The following is a 15,848-nucleotide window of genomic DNA, read 5'->3' as shown; positions in this document are numbered from 1 at the left end:
GTGGGTAGAGAGAAACAGTGATTCTGTAGAAAGATCATTTCTACTCATATATGGAATGTGGATAAGGCAAAATTTCACAATAAATTTGAAGAAACCCCAATCTTTCTACCGCTTGTAAAGAGTATATGTGAACCTTAAAATCCAAAGCAAGCTTCAAATGCAATAGGGCTATTGGGGAATTTAAGGGCCACAAAATAGAGATGGACTTTTAATGAAGTCCTATTGCAATCTAGAAGTGTCTAGCTAGGCTTCTTTGATCAACAGTTAAAAGGGCTGCTTTGCCATTTAACAAGCCAAAACCCTATCATTGTTTTAAGGTAGGCAATGCCAACGATTAACTCAATGAATAAAAATTATAACTTGTTTGCAGGATCATGCCCTATATTAGATGTAGGAAAGCAAAGGAGGGATTGTTTAGAGGTAGAAAGGTTCTAACAAGAGCACAAGACATTAATGTATGCCCACATCTCGTTAGTTTGTAAGAGCAGAGTCCAATAAGAGAGAGGAGCAGAGCTCACTATTGACTTGTTTCTTCCAGTTTTCCTTAGATTTGAATAGACAAGACACAGGATCCAGAGATATTCCAGAAATATGGGGCATCCGGAAAAAGGGGCAAAGCTGCTTATGGGAAGAGATCAGGATGCACAAGGTGACAGGATCTATTGAGGCTGGGTCAGGAAATGAGGAGTTAGAATATAGTGCAAAAGAGAAATCTTGAGCCAAGACAAGAATTGAGGTTGGAAGAGTCATCTACACAAGTGAGCTTAACTACAGCATAGAGGATGGAATCTGGTGTGACGCAACCATCAGGGGAGAGTGAGCTAACTAGGATGGGGAGCAGGGTGTCAGCAGCAGGAATGGCCGAAGAAGGGATTGGGTGTGGAAGTTGTATAGCACTGACAGGATTTACTAGCAGCCTGGTTGTGGGGGAAGAGTGCTGAAGCTGAGGCCAATGGCAAGGAGTCCCACTCCTTTTTACCTGGAAGAATGGAGGAAAGAAGGGCTTTTCAAAACAAGAATCACAATAGTTTCTACTGTTCTCCTCACTTAATCCTTTATACAAAAGTGATCATTTGGAGAGCAGATTTTTGGTTCAGAGATACATATTTATTTAAAATATAGTTCTGACTAGAGCAGCTGAGATTATTTCTGTGGAAGACAGATCAGTCATGGAAATAAGAGGTTTCGAAGTTTCATCTACTGAGATATAGCATAACACCAGAAAGCCACTAAATATTTGACTGTCCCTCTATGAACTGTTGTCAGCATTTTGAAAAATGCCTCGAAACTAGGAATTGCTTCTCTGGAACCATAGCTAAGAGTTCTGACACTGCCAATACAATGTGTAACTCATTTCTGTTAAGACACAGTGGTTTCTGGATCTCATCCATTCTAATACTTGCACTTTAGAGTGTGGGAAGCCCTAAGATGTCCCTAGGGCTGTAAAGTGATGGATCAATTTCTGGGTGGAGTTCAGCATCTGTCTAGCCTTATCTTTGCAAGCAAAAATCAATACAATGGGGACTCCTGTAAAGTATTTATTGGACAGAGAGGTAATTCAACAAGATACACAAAAAAGGAGTAATCCCGTTAACCCTTAGAGCACAGAAGATGAGGAGCTTTTCTTCCCCACCTGCGGTAACATCAGTTATGGGTTTCTTCTGCTGCTGCATGAGATGTGCCCCAGCAGGCATAGCTAAGTGAAGGTGTACTAGAATTTCTACTCCTTGGGGTGGAATTTAAAACAAAAAAATTAATTCCATACTGAAGTCAATGGGAACTTTACTGTTCATTTCAATGGGAACAGAGTTAGGCCAGAGAATCTCACCCTAAAGCTTCTCTTCAGGTGTGAGGTGGACAGTACAAGTGATCAGGGGATGACAAGGAAAGCCAGTAAGCGTGGGGTATGGGGGGGGGGAGAGAATTCAACAGAGAAGCGGCAGAAACCAACAGACCCAAGAAGCGAGAGACCCCAAGGAGAGTCTGGAGCAGACAGCTCAGTTTTAAGGATGGAGACTATACTGTACCTACCCTACCCGCAACCTGCTAAGCCAGTTAAACAGCAATAATTCCACTGGAAGTAAAGTCATGAAGTTTTAGAAAGTGCCTCATTTGGAGCCTGCAAGTGTGTTGGGGATGAAGCTGGCAGACAAATGAAAGCACTACAAACTTGCATGCCGTTTTGTACTAGAACATGGACCAGGCCTTCACTTGGGGGTGCCTCACAACTGTACATGCACAGAGTGGCAAGGAGAGTTGTGACTGGGTGTCTGCACCTTAAACTGAGATTTTGGCATTTTTAAGTATGCATTTGTGACAAATCTAGGAATTTTCTGAGACAATTTTATGTGCTATGTATTGCTCTGTACCTAGGACCTTGGCATCGCTATTCACTGTGGAGGAAAGAACTCATTTTACCCCCTAGGACATGGGAGATCAGGCTAGGTATTTGAGACATGCCCACTCTGGCTCTCTGGGATGGAACTAACACATTTGAATGGAAGACCCTACCGAGACCTTGGCAACCCATCCCAATGACCAGAAACATACACCTCACTGCAGAGGGAGCTGAACATGTGAATGCAATATGGCTGTGTTCAGACGACAAAGACAAGAGGAGGCAGGTGATGTGGTAAGAGCTGAGGGGCAGAGAGAGAGAGAGAGAGAGAGCGCGAGCGAGCGCGCGTGCCATGATAGTTTCTACAGCAGCACGGATCAGCTGCTCTCTGCTAATCTAAGGACTTTCAGGTTCTGTAGGCCAGGTGACCAATTAATTGTTACCTTGTTTTGAAAAAAAAAGTCTGTCTGATGTCACTGCAAATACTTACTGAGAGCACTGCACCCTGAACAGGTAGGAACCAGCCTTCTGCCGGAGTCTGATTTAGATGGATTCACTGCAGGAAGCCAGAGAGACAGGGACCGTTGGCGCCCAAAGGCCCAGTTTCAGAGTCATGGAGGCAGCAGCATACAACGCAAAATTTGTACTGGACTGCCAAGACTGTAGAAGCTGCAGAGAGTAAGATTATTTTTCCCCATGCAGGTCAGAACGAAGGAACTATGACAACAGGACAGACATTGGAGACTGTAGGGAACCAATTCTGCAATCCTGTTCCAACATAGCTCAAGATACTTGCAAAGCTAAGTTTCATAGAATATCAGGGTTGGAAGGGACCCCAAAAGGTCATCTAGTCCAACCCCCTGCTCGAAGCAGGACCAATTCCCAGTTAAATCATCCCAGCCAGGGCTTTGTCAAGCCTGACCTTAAAAACCTCTAAGGAAGGAGATTCTACCACCTCCCTAGGTTTGTTTTAAGCTACTCCAAACCGACAGAGAAGATGCTAAGTAAAGCAGCACAAAGTGAGAGGCTCATGAAGACTTTCAACCATGGCTATCTAGGCTCCATTCTGACAAGCTACGTGGTTACATTATTGAACAGCACCTGTGGATTCACAAGTTAACGTAGCTGGAAATGGCATATGAAGCCCTAAGAATGATTAAACCGGGGCTGAAAAGGATAAGAAGGGAGACTTGGTGGTGGACTCTTCAAGTTATAGCCTCGGTTGAGAAGAACAAGTGGCAGGCCAGTGGCTTGAGCAAGGATAAGATGCGTACGGAGGCAAAAAAACAGCCAAAATGTGTTGCAACAGCTAAAAAACTGTCCTGCAATGCGCTACATAACCAACTAGGAGGATAAAAGACCATCTACAAACTCACTAAGGCAAGAGAAAATAATGAGGGATGTGAATGAGTTTGCTTCCATTAGAAATGAACATGGTATATGACAAATAAATGGTGAAAATCAATCAACAAAGCCTGGAGTGATAATTTTGAAAGAGTGATGAACGAGAAGAATCCAAGGAAGGAACTAAGAACACGTAAGCCAAAACCAGGCTTGACAGATTGCATGCGGAAGGAAGAGGTTGTGGAGGCTCTTAGGGCCACATGAAGTATGGGTGGATGCACTGAAGTCACTGGGAAGGGAAGGCAGCAAGTCTGTTCAATGATTCTTAAGAAAGAGAAAATGCTGGATGAATGACATAAAAGCTTTGTGGTGCCCATTTTTAAACATAATTAGCCTACAGTACATTATTTCCTTTATCACCCACTTAAGCTGTGAAAGTATGGGAGATGATTACTGAAAAGTATTTGCATGGAATGGTTGAAGTTTGAAACAGTCAGTAAGGATTTATGCCAGGAAGAAGTACAATTTATGCTATATATATTATAAGATCATAAGAATGTCCATAGTGGGTCAGACCAATGGTCCATCTAGCCCAGTGCCCTGCCTGTCAACAGTGCCCAGTGCCAAATGCTTCAGAGTGAATGAACAGAACAGGGCAATCATCAAGTGATCCATCCCCAGTCATCCAGTCCCAGCTTCTTGCAGTCAGAAACCTCTAAGAATTCTTATGGAGAAGTTGAGAGAAGAGAGACAGCATCTGGGTATGGTCTTTATAGACATGGAGAGGGCATACGATTGTGTACCAGGAGAATTGTGTACCCAGGATATGTGCAATGGAGCAGCTAGCATAGTCAAAACCAAATGGGGCTACAACAGAGCGAGTTTCCAGTAAACACTGGCCAGCATGAGGGGTTAGCATGGAGCCCTTTTTGTTAGCAGTTGTCACAGATGTGGTAAGTGAGAATATATGAAGGGAGACACCTTGGAATATGCTGTTTGCTGATGACAGTCATATGTGTAGAAGACAGAGATCCTGCAAGCCAACTTTGACAAGCAGCATCACAATTTTCAGCAAGCAGGATATGGAGTGGACGTTAATAAGACCAAGGCTTTGATACCTGGAAGGGAGGACCACCTACCATAAAGGATATTATAGGCAGAGAGCTTAGGAGAGCGAAAGAATTCCCATACCTAACATCAATAATTGCAGACAATGGTACCCTCTTGACTGATGCATGGCATCATACCAAAGCTGCTTCAGGTGCAAATAGAGGGAGGAGACCCCAATTCTCTGTGATAAAAAGATGCCAACAGAGTTAAAAGGCAGAGTGCATAAAACTGTAATTTGTCCCATCCTAACGTACGGAACAGAAACTTGGCCAGTCACAAGAAAAGAGACCTTGAGATGGTCAAATGGTTAGATGCTCCGTGATAAGGAAATGAAATGAAGTTGTGAGGGGCTTAATGAGGGGTGCCCCCAGGTGAAGACATGTTGCATTTGTATGGACATGGTTGCATTTGTACAGACAAGTCCTGCAGAGACCTGACAGTTATATTGGTAGGATGGTCCTTGCTATGATCATGGATGGAAGACTACAAAGGGGGAGGCCAAAGACACAGTATATGGACCAGATATCAGCAGCCTGTACAGAGACCAATTTGCACAACAGCCAGGCGTACAGTCATGAGTTTGGGGAGATGGCTACAGAAGTCGCCAACCCCAAATAGGGAAGTGGAGAGAAAGAAGAAATTATTGCAGGTTCACGAGTCTGAAATGTAGATAAGGCTAGCCATCCTTCTACTGAGCACTACTTCTCCTGCAGCAGAAACTTAGACATAGAAGGCACCCTAATTGCACTTTGACCAGTGGGTGTAAAAGAAATGATTTGGGAAAGCACCAGGGCAAGTGGGTGTAAAAGAAATGATTTGGGAAAGCACTGGGGGTAACTCCCCCCTTAGTCCCATTCCTCTAGGTCCTCTTCCCCCAAACTTCCACCATGCTCGGCCCCAGCCCAAGGTCTCCCTCCTCTCTTCACCCTAATTTCTCCCTTCTCCACAGACCCTGGGGCTTACTACCTTCCTCCTCGTTTGCCATTAGCCCCAAGCCCCTGAGGCTTCGTCGCCACCCAAGCCCCTAGGGCTCCCCAGAGCCAGACTGAGGGATTTACCAGGTCAGTAGGGTGGCTCTTCTCCTGCCTATCTGGCCTTTCTTCCCGGCTTCCCCAGAGCCTCCTGCAGCTTCTTGTCCATTTCTCCTCCAGTTTCTCCTCCCCTGCAGACTGCACAGTCAAGGTTTGACAGGAAGAAAGCTGCAGGGATTTTGAGTGGAGTCTGAGGCGCTGGATTCACCACTCAAGCTACAGGCTGCAGTGCATTCTAACTGCCCCACATAGAGTCTACACTCCAGACCCCACTCAAAATCCCTGTGGCTTACCTTTTATTAGATTTGATGGCACCGTCTGTACGCGTGCCAGAGGTAGAGAGCACCCTGAGGCTGCTAGTAAATACAAATCACAAGCACAGAGGTATTCACAATTCATATTTAGTCACACAAGTGACTTTGCATACTTCAGTGGGCGTGGTACCCCAGTGCCCTCTGCATACGAGCTATCACTGACTGACTCTCCAGAAACTTTCACATTAAATGAATTCACTAGAAGCTTTATCTGTCAGCAGCATGGGTCCTTATCCAACTCTGCCAAAGAGAGGAAAGGAGAAGAGCGCTTTGGGGAAATAAAGGCAACGAACAGAGTTCTGCCAGCTTCCAAAAGCAGAACTAGGTCTGTCTTTACCTTTTAAGGCAGCATCTCTGAGTGTGTGGGGCACAAAACAGTAGCAGTGCAAGTTTCCTCAGTACTGTCCAGCCAACATGGCAGGGTTGGAGCTTTCAAAAGGTTTAGGAAGTGCTGCCTGAAAGATCCTAAACAGGTACATAATCCAACCCCTCTGGCTGACTCAGTAAATTGTCCTATCCCTCCACTAAATAGGCATCAGGGTTATAGGCTTGCCTGGTTGATACGGAGCAGACAGTCCAGGCTACATTCAGTCCTGGCATAAGCCCACTAACTCAATGGAGTGGTGTCTACTTACAGCAGAGAGAATTAGGACCCCGATCTCAAATTATACAGAGCAGAGTATAGCCCTTCATACCTGGCAAGTGGATTTTGCTGGGGCTGGGGGAGGCAAAGAGTAAATGTAGCTTCTGTGCATAGATGGACGTTAGAGGGGCAGCAGAAAGAGCTAGGAACCTAGCCCAGAATGGCACCAGAGTTCAGCCACGCTTGCATCCTCTTACCCAACTATTGGAGGCCACATACATATGATTACTTTTTCAAGCCAGTGAATTAGCCTGCTAAGAGATGAAGAAGTCACAGCCAAAGATTAAGACAATGAGGCCAGTGGGCAAGCTAGCAGGCATTCAATTTAACCTATTGAAGGGTCTGGGGAATGGGCATTAGCAGCACCAGCAGTTTAAACTTAACTATTGCCATAAGATTGGAGGCAGAGATGCTGCTTATTTCATGCCTATATACTTGCAAAAGCGAACGGAAGTAGAGTTTTTCCTGCCAGTCCTGTGAACATTAAACAGAGGAGGGAGCGCTCTCGGACAGAAAGGCAGAACACCCCGAAGAGATGCTCTCAGATTCATGGTCTTCTGGATTTTACTGCCCAATCCTTCTCCAGATACTGGAATGGTGGAGCACCTCGGTGCTTTTCTCATGTCTGACCTACGGGGTTTTAGGCTCAAGGAGTCCCTTTTTATTTGAGAGATTATACCAAAGATACAGCCTTCAGACAGAGAGCCAATTCAGTCTGCTGCTCTCCACTGCTTCGGGGTCAGAATCTTTTACTCCAAGACAAGCTTTGAATAAGGCCAGTTACTATGAGCATCTATCTATTCCCACATCACACACACAGCATTTTTAGCTGCTAGTACTCATCCCCGCCCTACACAAACACAGGTGGATGGATTCACCTGCACTGCTTCAGACAAGCATATGGTCACCTGGCCTGAGGCTACTGTTGGGCAGAACCCCCTCCCCCCCCAAACGATCAGGGTGAGGAAGCTCACCTGACTCTCGGCTGCCGCTTAAAAAGAGATGTGCACCAGCTTGCACTCCAGAATTTAAGCGTTCATTAAAGGAGTGAATTTAAGGCCCCGTTTATGCTAGGAAAATTCACACCAGTAACATACCGGGATGAACAATACTGGTGCAACACATTGCGTTTGCACCACTGCAGTTACTTCCAGGCAAATCTCCTTGGTGGAGACAAGGCTGGAGCCTCCATCCCTTACGGATCCAAAGGCCAAGTTGTGAACTAAAATATTAAGGTGAACCAAGGCAGTAACAGCCACCTTAGTGCGCTGACAACCCGCTATGCGGCTCTGAGGTGTGGGCTGCCCCATGTCATCTCAAAGGGGTGCCAAACCTGAAGCCTAATGTTGGTAACTTGCATGTCAAGTATTTGCCTGCTAATCAAGTCACAGAAAGGTACCACACACAGTCTTTTGCTCAGGTGGGCAAGTCCCCTCTCCTCCAGACAAGGCACCATCCCCCTCAGAGACAAGGAATGGTGGACCAGGGATGAGGGAGAGGCCCCAGACACTTGTAGGGGGAGGGATGGCCACTGCCACCCCACTAAGAAGCACGGCAGGGCAAAAAGGGTATATGCTTGGGGCTCCAGATCACCTCAGTTTTGCCCTGTACAGAGCTCCACCCATGTGGATTTAGACAAAGCTGGGGGCAGCCACAAAAAGTCTCCAGATGGCAGATTTGTAACTGTTGACACATGGCCCCACACTACACAAGTCCATGAGAATGGAGAATGCCATTCAGCGTTCAGGAAGCCTGCAGCAACTTGCAAGCCCCATATGTGCCCATTGACTGAATGAAATTTAGTTTGAGAAAGCTTCAGGCCCACCCCCACAAGCTGCCCAAAGCATAACGACTATCCAACCCGACCAGATGTCTTTACTCAGCTACAATTTAAAAAAAAAAAAAAAAAGGCCACATGCATGCTCAGTAAGAAATAGCAAACCATTGCAGGAATGAGCAACACCGGTATCATGCGAGGTCTGCCCTGACTGCCAGTCAATGTTGCGTCAAGTTCCCTCCAGAGAGGAGAGAGTCACAAGGTATTTAGAAACGTAGCACTTCTCAAGACACCCAGACTCATGGAGTATGCGGGCACACAGCTTCGAGGGGGGGGGGGGGCCAGCACAGCCTACCTGCCATATTAGTGCTGCGAGAAGGGGAAGTGGCAAAGAAAGCGGCTCCGGAGGAGAGGCTCGCATTCAAACGGATGACAAGCCTAAGGGTACGCAATCATAGCAGGGGCACAGAACCTTCCCCGCCCGGCTACAGGCTACACCTTGGGAGGCAGGGATCTAGTCCTCATCATCCATCACTGGCAATAAAGGCCTAAGACCGAACAGAAGAGGAGCATGGACCACATCCTGCCCGCTTAACCAGCGGCCAAGACAACAAGAGAGGGCGAGGGCGGGGATTTCACCTGCTGCTCAAGTCTTTCCCACCGCACTCCCGGGCGCCAACCGAACCCAGGCGGATGTGGGGGCGCGCAAGCAGCCCCCCGGGAGAGCACAGCCGCCCTGGAGCAGCCCAGCGCGCCTGCTGATGTGCCCCGAGCATCGCCGGCGGGCTGGGCGAAGGGGTCTTTCGCAGCACCGGGCGACGCGGGATGCAGCCGGCGGGCAGAGAAGCCCCGCCATTCATTCCCTCCCCCGCCGCCCTCTGCCCGCACCCCGGCCCGGCCGGGGCCGTACCTTGTCGGCGAAGCTGCGGGGCAGCAGCAGGTCCGGGCTGGGGGTGAGCTCGGCGGCCGCCTCCTCGCTGCTGGAAGCGGCCAGCGGGTGCGGCATGTCCCGCAGAGCCCGGGGCCCGGAGGAGGGCAGGGCCCGGGGGGTCCCCAGCCCGCCGCCCCCGGCCGACATGGCTGCGCCTGGCGGCGGTAGGCGGGCAAGGAGCGCGGGCCAAGGCCGAGGCCGCCCCCGCCCGCTGCAGCCCGGCGGAGCCGGAGCCCGTGCGCCGCCCAGCCGCTCGCTCCACGCCCGGCCGCCGCGCAGGGGGCGGGCAGCGGCGGGGCGGACGCGGAAGGCACGGTGCAGCCGCCGCGGCAGCGTGGGCGTGTCTCCCGGGGAGCCCGCCCAGGAGCTCCGCCTCCTCCGGCTGGCGCGGCCCGCTCGGGGCCCCCCGCCAGCCTGGGCTGGGCGCGGCCGCAGGGTGAGCAGCGCGGGCTGGGCGCGCAGGGAGCTGGGCTAGCAGGTGCGGTGCGGTGCGGGGGTCGGGTGACATAACGCCGGGGTCAGGGGCCTGGATCGTGAACTCTCCGGGGAGGGTACGCCCACAGTAGGGCATTATTTGGAGATGATTCTAGTCGAGGTTTCGGAAGCGATTTTATACCCTCGGCCTCGTGTGTCCCCACTAAAGCGCGTGAGTTCGGCAGAGTGGGTCCACAGTCCCGAGGCTGGCATCGAAGGCCGGAGCGGCGCCCTGTGGGTAGCTGTCCCACAGCCCACTGGCATTCTGGGTTAAGCTCCCAGGGCAGGGTGGGGCAAAAACATTCTCGCGGGTGTTTCGGGGTGTGTGTCGACAGTCGCTCCCCCCCCCCCCGTAAAAGCTACGGCAGACAATCGTTCCACGCCTTTTTGGTGTGCAGACGCCATACTGCTTTCAGCAGATGGTGCAATACGGTGCACCGCTTCTTTCCTGGTACTATGAATCCAACTCACGTTTTCTCTCATCTTTCTATGTAATCTCTATAAGTATCTACTCTTTCTCTTCCTCATCGACCGCTTCCGCGGCCAGCTCTGCTCTCCCGCTCTTGCCGCGCTACCGAGCTTCTCCATGTTGTCTGTCCTGGGCTCCCACCTCCGTGAAAGCTACAGAAGACAACCATTTACCGCCTTTTTTCAGCTACCGTGTGAACCGAACAGCACCTCTTCTTCTGCCACTCTGCTCTCCTACGTTTCATGCCCTTTTTCCTGGATTACCGGTGCAGGTGCCATAGCGCGGCAAGCATGGAGCCCGCTCAGATCTCCGCTGCAGTTGTGACCATTGTAAATACCTTGTGCATTATCCAGCAGTATGTGCAGAACCTGCAAAACCGGGCAAGGAAGCAACAACAGCGCAATTACGATAGTGATGAAGACTCGGACACAGATGTTCCTAGAAGCACGGCATGTGGTGATTGGGAGATCATGATGGCATTGGGGAAGGTTCATGCCATGGAACACTGATTCTGGGCCCTGGAAACAAGCACAGACTGGTGGGATCGCATAGCGTTGCAGGTCTGGAATGATTCCCAGTGGCTGAGAAACTTTTGTATGCGTAGGGCCACTTTCATGGAACTTTGTGACTTGCTGTCCCCTGCCCTGAAGTGCAAAGACACCAAAATGAGAGTAGTCCTCACAGTTGAGAAGCGAGTGGCCATAGCCCTGTGGAAGCTTGCAACGCCCGACAGCTACCGGTCAGTCACGAATCAGTCTGGAGTGGGCAAATCTACTGTGGGGACTGCTGTGCTGCAAGTAGCCAACGCAGTCATTGACCAGCTGCTATCAATGGTAGTCACATTGGGAAATGTGCAGACCATTGTGGATGGCTTTAATGCACTGGGGTTCCCTAACTGTGGTGGGGCGATAGACGGAATGCATATCCCTATCTTGGCCCTGGAACACCGGGGTGGCCAGTACATAAACCGCAAGGCGTACTTTTCCATGGTGACACAAGGGACGTTTCACCGACATCAACGTGGGATGGCCAGGAAAGGTGCATGATGCTTGCATCTTCAGGAACTCTGGTCTGTTTGAACAGCAGCAGGAAGGGACTTACTTCCCAGACCAGAATATTACTGTTGGGGATGTTGAAATGCCTATAGTTATCTGTTGCGGTTCAAATACGAGACAGCACAAAGCTTTAAGCAAGCAAACAGGCTGGTCTGCCAACGGACTAGGCCTGTCAGCTTTCCACCCTCTCCTTTATTCTTTCTCTCCCCCCGGGCATTACATTCTCCAACAGATAAAAGGAATACACTGGCTTTGTTTAACATTCTTATTTACCAATATCTATCTACCTCATTCCTTGCTCTCGGGCCTTGAGCCCAGTCCTGGGAGGCTTCCCACGGTTCATGTTATCTGGGCGAGATTCCAAGGTTCATGCCCTTGAGAGGAGCCGTGTGTGCACTGCTCCTACACAACACTCCGGGTGTGCCCTGAATGTTGCCAAGTGCATGAACCTTGAATGAATCCTACAGTTATCCTCGGGGACACAGCCTACCCCTTAATGCCATGGCTTATGAAGCCATACACAGGCACCCTGGACAGTAGTAAGGAGCAGTTCAACTATAGGCTGAGCAAGTGCAGAATGGTGGTAGAATGTGCTTTTGGATGTTTGAAAGCTTGCTGATGCAGTTTACTGATTCAATTAGATCTCAGCACAACCAATATTCCAGTTGTAATTGCTGCTTGTTGTGTGCTCCACAATATCTGTGAGAGTAACGGGGAGATGATAATGGTGGGGTGGGAGGTTGAGGCAACTCACCTGGTGGCCAATTTCACACAGCCAGACGACAGGGTGATTAGAAGAGCGCAGCAGAGCATGCTGCACATCAGAGAAGCTTTGAAAGCCAATTTCATGACTGGCCAGGGTACGGTGTGACAGTTGTGTTTGTTTCTCTTGATGTTACCCACCCCCTATCTATATGAAAGGAAATAAAGTCACAATTGTTTAAAAAAACATTATTTATTATTTGTTGCACAACACAAAGAGAGAAATCAGAAGGTAGACGGGGGGTGGGGAGTATTGGGTTAGGGGGGTGGAGGAGAAGGAGGGAAGGACAAGTCTAGAAACCGAATCAAAATCGGATATGCCAGCTTTCTGCTGCTTGTGCAATCCTCTGGGGTTGAGTGTGGGGTCCCCGTAGCCTCCCCCTCCCACATATTCTTGGGCATCTGGGTGAGGAGGCTATGGAACTTGGGGAGGAGGGAGGGCGGTTATTCAGGGGCTGCAGCGGCTGTCTGTGGTCTTGCTGCCTTTCCTGCATTAGATCCACCATACAGCAGAGCATGTCAGTTTGCTCCCCCATGAGTTTGACTATAGCATCCTGCCTCCTCTCTTTGTGTTCATTTAACGCTTTACGGGACTCCGCAATTGTTTGCCTCCACACATTCAGCTGGGCTCTATCAGTGTGGGAGGACTGCATGAGCTCGGCAAACACGTCATCCCGAGTTTGTTTTTTCCGCCTTCTAATCTGGACCAGCCTCTGGAACGGAGTAGATGGGGGCCACGTTGAAACATTTGCACCTGCGGGAGGAGAAAAAAGGAGGGTAGTATTTTAAAGGATACATTTTAGAGAACAAAGGGAACACTCTTTCTCAGTGAAACAGGCAATTCATCATACACAGCACATGTTCTTTCTGTACAAGGTCGCATTTTGCCTCTTATACTGAAGTGCCTGCCACTTTGGTGTGAGTAAGCCATTACACGCGGCCGGGCAACAGAATTCAGCTTGCAGGCAGCCATGGTAAGCCCTAGGGGCATGCGGAGTTCTGCTTCTTCCGCATTCATTTCAATGCTTTCAAACTGCTAGGCCCCCTTTCCCATAGCAAGCAATGCCTGGAGGGTTTGCCATATAAAAGGAGGGCCTGCAGGCTCTGTGGGATGATCGCTTCACACAACACCCCCCGCCCCTCCGCACCCACCACGTGGCTCCGATGAGGCTCTGAGCAGGGATGAGCCCTTTAAACTAAACGCGAACAGCCCAGTGCAGCTGGGTTTCCCCCTACACCCAGGCTCCGATCAGGCTCTCACTCACCAGAAGTGTCTTCTCCAGGGTCATGGTCCAGGAGCCCACCTTGGGAGTTGGGGGAGGCTGTTGGCTCCAGCGTTAAGAATAGTCCCTGGCTAGGGGGAAAACGGATTCCCCAACTTGCCGCCTGTGCACTGTCCTCCTGCTCCTCTTTGTCCTCCAATAACTCATCCTCCTCGCTCCCTGCAACTCCCACCTTGCAGGTGTCCACGGACAGTGGTGGGGTAGTGGTGGCTTCACACCCCCTAATTGCATGCAGCTCACAGTAGAAGCGACATGGGTGGGGCTGTGATCCAGAGTGCACGTTCACCTCCCTGGCTTCTTGGTACACTTGCCTGAGCTCCTTGATTTTTGTATGACACTGCTCTGTGTCCCTGGAGTAGCCTCTTTCCATCATGGCCCTGGAGACTTTAGTGTACATGTCATAAATATAAAGGGAAGGGTAACCACCTTTCTGTCCTCAGTGCTATAAAATCCCTCCTGGCCAGAGGCAAAACCCTTTCACCTGTAAAGGGTTAAGAAGGTAAGATAACCTCACTGGCACCTGACCAAAATGACCAATGAGGAGACAAGATCATTTCAAAGCTGGAGTGGGGGGAACAAAGGGTCTGTCTGTCTGTGTGATGCTTTTGCCGGGAACAGATCAGGAATGCAGCTCAGAACTCCTGTAAAAAGTTAGTAAGTAATCTAGCTAGAAATGCATTAGATTTCTTTTGTTTAATGGCTGGTAAAATAGCTGTGCTGGATGGAATGTATATTCCTGTTTTTGGGTCTTTTTGTAACTTAAGGTTTTGCCTAGAGAGATTCTCTATGTTTTGAATCTGATTACCCTGTAAGGTATTTACCATCCTAATTTTACAGAGGTGATTCTTTTACTTTTTCTTTAATTAAAAGTCTTCTTTTAAGAACCTGATTGATTTTTCATTGTTCTTAAGATCCAAGGGTTTGTGTCTGTGTTCACTTGTACAAATTGGTGAGAATTTTTATCAATACTTCCCCAGGAAAGGGGGTGTAGGGCTTGGGGGATATTTTGGGGGGAAGATGTCTCCAAGTGGCCTCTTTCCCTGTTCTTTGTTTAACACGCTTGGTGGGGGCAGCATAGGGTTCAAGGACAAGGCAAAGTTTGTACCTTGAGGAAGTTTTTAACCTAAGCTGGTAAGAATAAGCTTAGGGGGTCTTTCATGCAGGTCCCCACATCTGTACCCTAGAGTTCAGAGTGGGGAAGGAAGCTTGACATGGTGGCAGAGCGGTGGGATCATTTTGAGATCATTTTGAGATTTTTTTTTAGATCATTTTGAACCAGAAGCACAGCAAGATTTTAAAAGGTTTTGTAATTCTATGTCTCTGTCTGGGGGGCCAGAGCAGCAGGCATAACAAAGGGATCTTTCTTTTTTGAGCTGGCGTTTTCTCTACCTAAAGGCAGGGTAGTTAACCTCCTGCAAGGAAATTCACAATTTTTTCACAGACTTGAAGAGGTTGGTTTGTTTTTTTTAGCTAAGAGCAGCTAGAGGCTTTTTCTGTCTATTTGCCTGGAGACAGAGGTGTTTTTTTAAAGGATTTTTCTGTAGGCTGAGAATAGCTATCAGAGAACATAGGTATCAGATTACAGCACAGCAAAACTTTACAAGCCAGGTTTTTTTGTTTGTTTTTTATGGTTTTCTTTCTAACTTTCGGGTGTAAAGTTAGTTAAAAACAGAGAGGCTAAAATGACAGAAACCAAGGCACAACACAAACTGGAGTTAACCAGACTGGAGGCAGCAAAAGAAGCAGAAAAAACCCTAGAGGCTGCCCACAGGAGAGCTATGGAGGCAAAGGACAAAGAAATGGAAGCAAAGGACAAAGAAATGGAGGCAGCGAAAGAGGCAGAAAAAACCCAAGAGGCTGCCCACAGGAGAGCTATGGAGGCAAGGGAAAAAAGAAATGGAGGAGAAGGAAAAAGAGAGGAAGCATGCACTGGAGATGGAGAAGGCAAAGGCTCAGCAGAATATACCAACAGACCCAAGCAATCCTTCTCCAGGTACCACTTCCCATCCCAGAAAGTTCCCCACCTACAAGGCAGGCGATGATACTGAGGCCTTCTTAGAAAACTTCAAAAGGGCCTGCCTTGGGTACAGCATCTCTACAGACCAATACATGGTAGAGCTGAGGCTGCAGCTCAGTGGACCCTTAGCCGAGGTGGCAGCTGAAATGCCTAAGGAACACATGAACAAGTATGAACTGTTTAAAACCCAGGTGAGAGTCAGAATTGGGCTAACACCTGAGCATTCCCGTCAGCGGTTCAGAGCCCTAAGGTGGAAACCAGACGTGTCATTTACCTGACATGCCTACCTCATTGTGGAAC

The 15,848-nt window shown here is 49.0% G+C and overlaps 1 protein-coding gene and 1 long non-coding RNA gene across 6 annotated transcripts in view; one reads left to right on the top strand and one right to left on the bottom strand.

Annotated features, from left to right (window-relative positions):
* Positions 1–9,780, bottom strand: part of SNX30 (sorting nexin family member 30) — a 67,345-nt gene extending 57,565 nt beyond the window's left edge. For 2 of the 5 annotated variants that reach the window (XR_012159134.1, XR_012159135.1), the window contains exon 1: positions 9,468–9,780. Coding sequence is in view for 2 of the 5 variants with exons in the window: in XM_073345668.2 (XP_073201769.1) it covers positions 9,468–9,635 (168 nt within the window). In the remaining 3 variants the exon portion in view is untranslated. The remainder of the gene's footprint in view (positions 1–9,467) is intronic. The other 3 variants (XR_012159133.1, XM_073345667.1, XM_073345668.2) reach the window with 2 other exon arrangements.
* Positions 9,781–9,808: 28 nt separating this feature from the next.
* On the top strand, positions 9,809–12,435 carry LOC140911806 (uncharacterized). The gene is made up of 2 exons (XR_012159136.2): positions 9,809–9,924; positions 10,468–12,435. It is a non-coding gene; the product is annotated as an uncharacterized LOC140911806 (long non-coding RNA).
* Positions 12,436–15,848: the final 3,413 nt, after the last annotated feature.

The sequence above is a fragment of the Lepidochelys kempii genome, chromosome 5 (genome assembly GCF_965140285.1).
Source record: "Lepidochelys kempii isolate rLepKem1 chromosome 5, rLepKem1.hap1, whole genome shotgun sequence".
NCBI classification, from domain to species: Eukaryota; Metazoa; Chordata; order Testudines; family Cheloniidae; genus Lepidochelys; species Lepidochelys kempii.
This window is presented reverse-complemented; position numbering and strand designations above follow the sequence as displayed.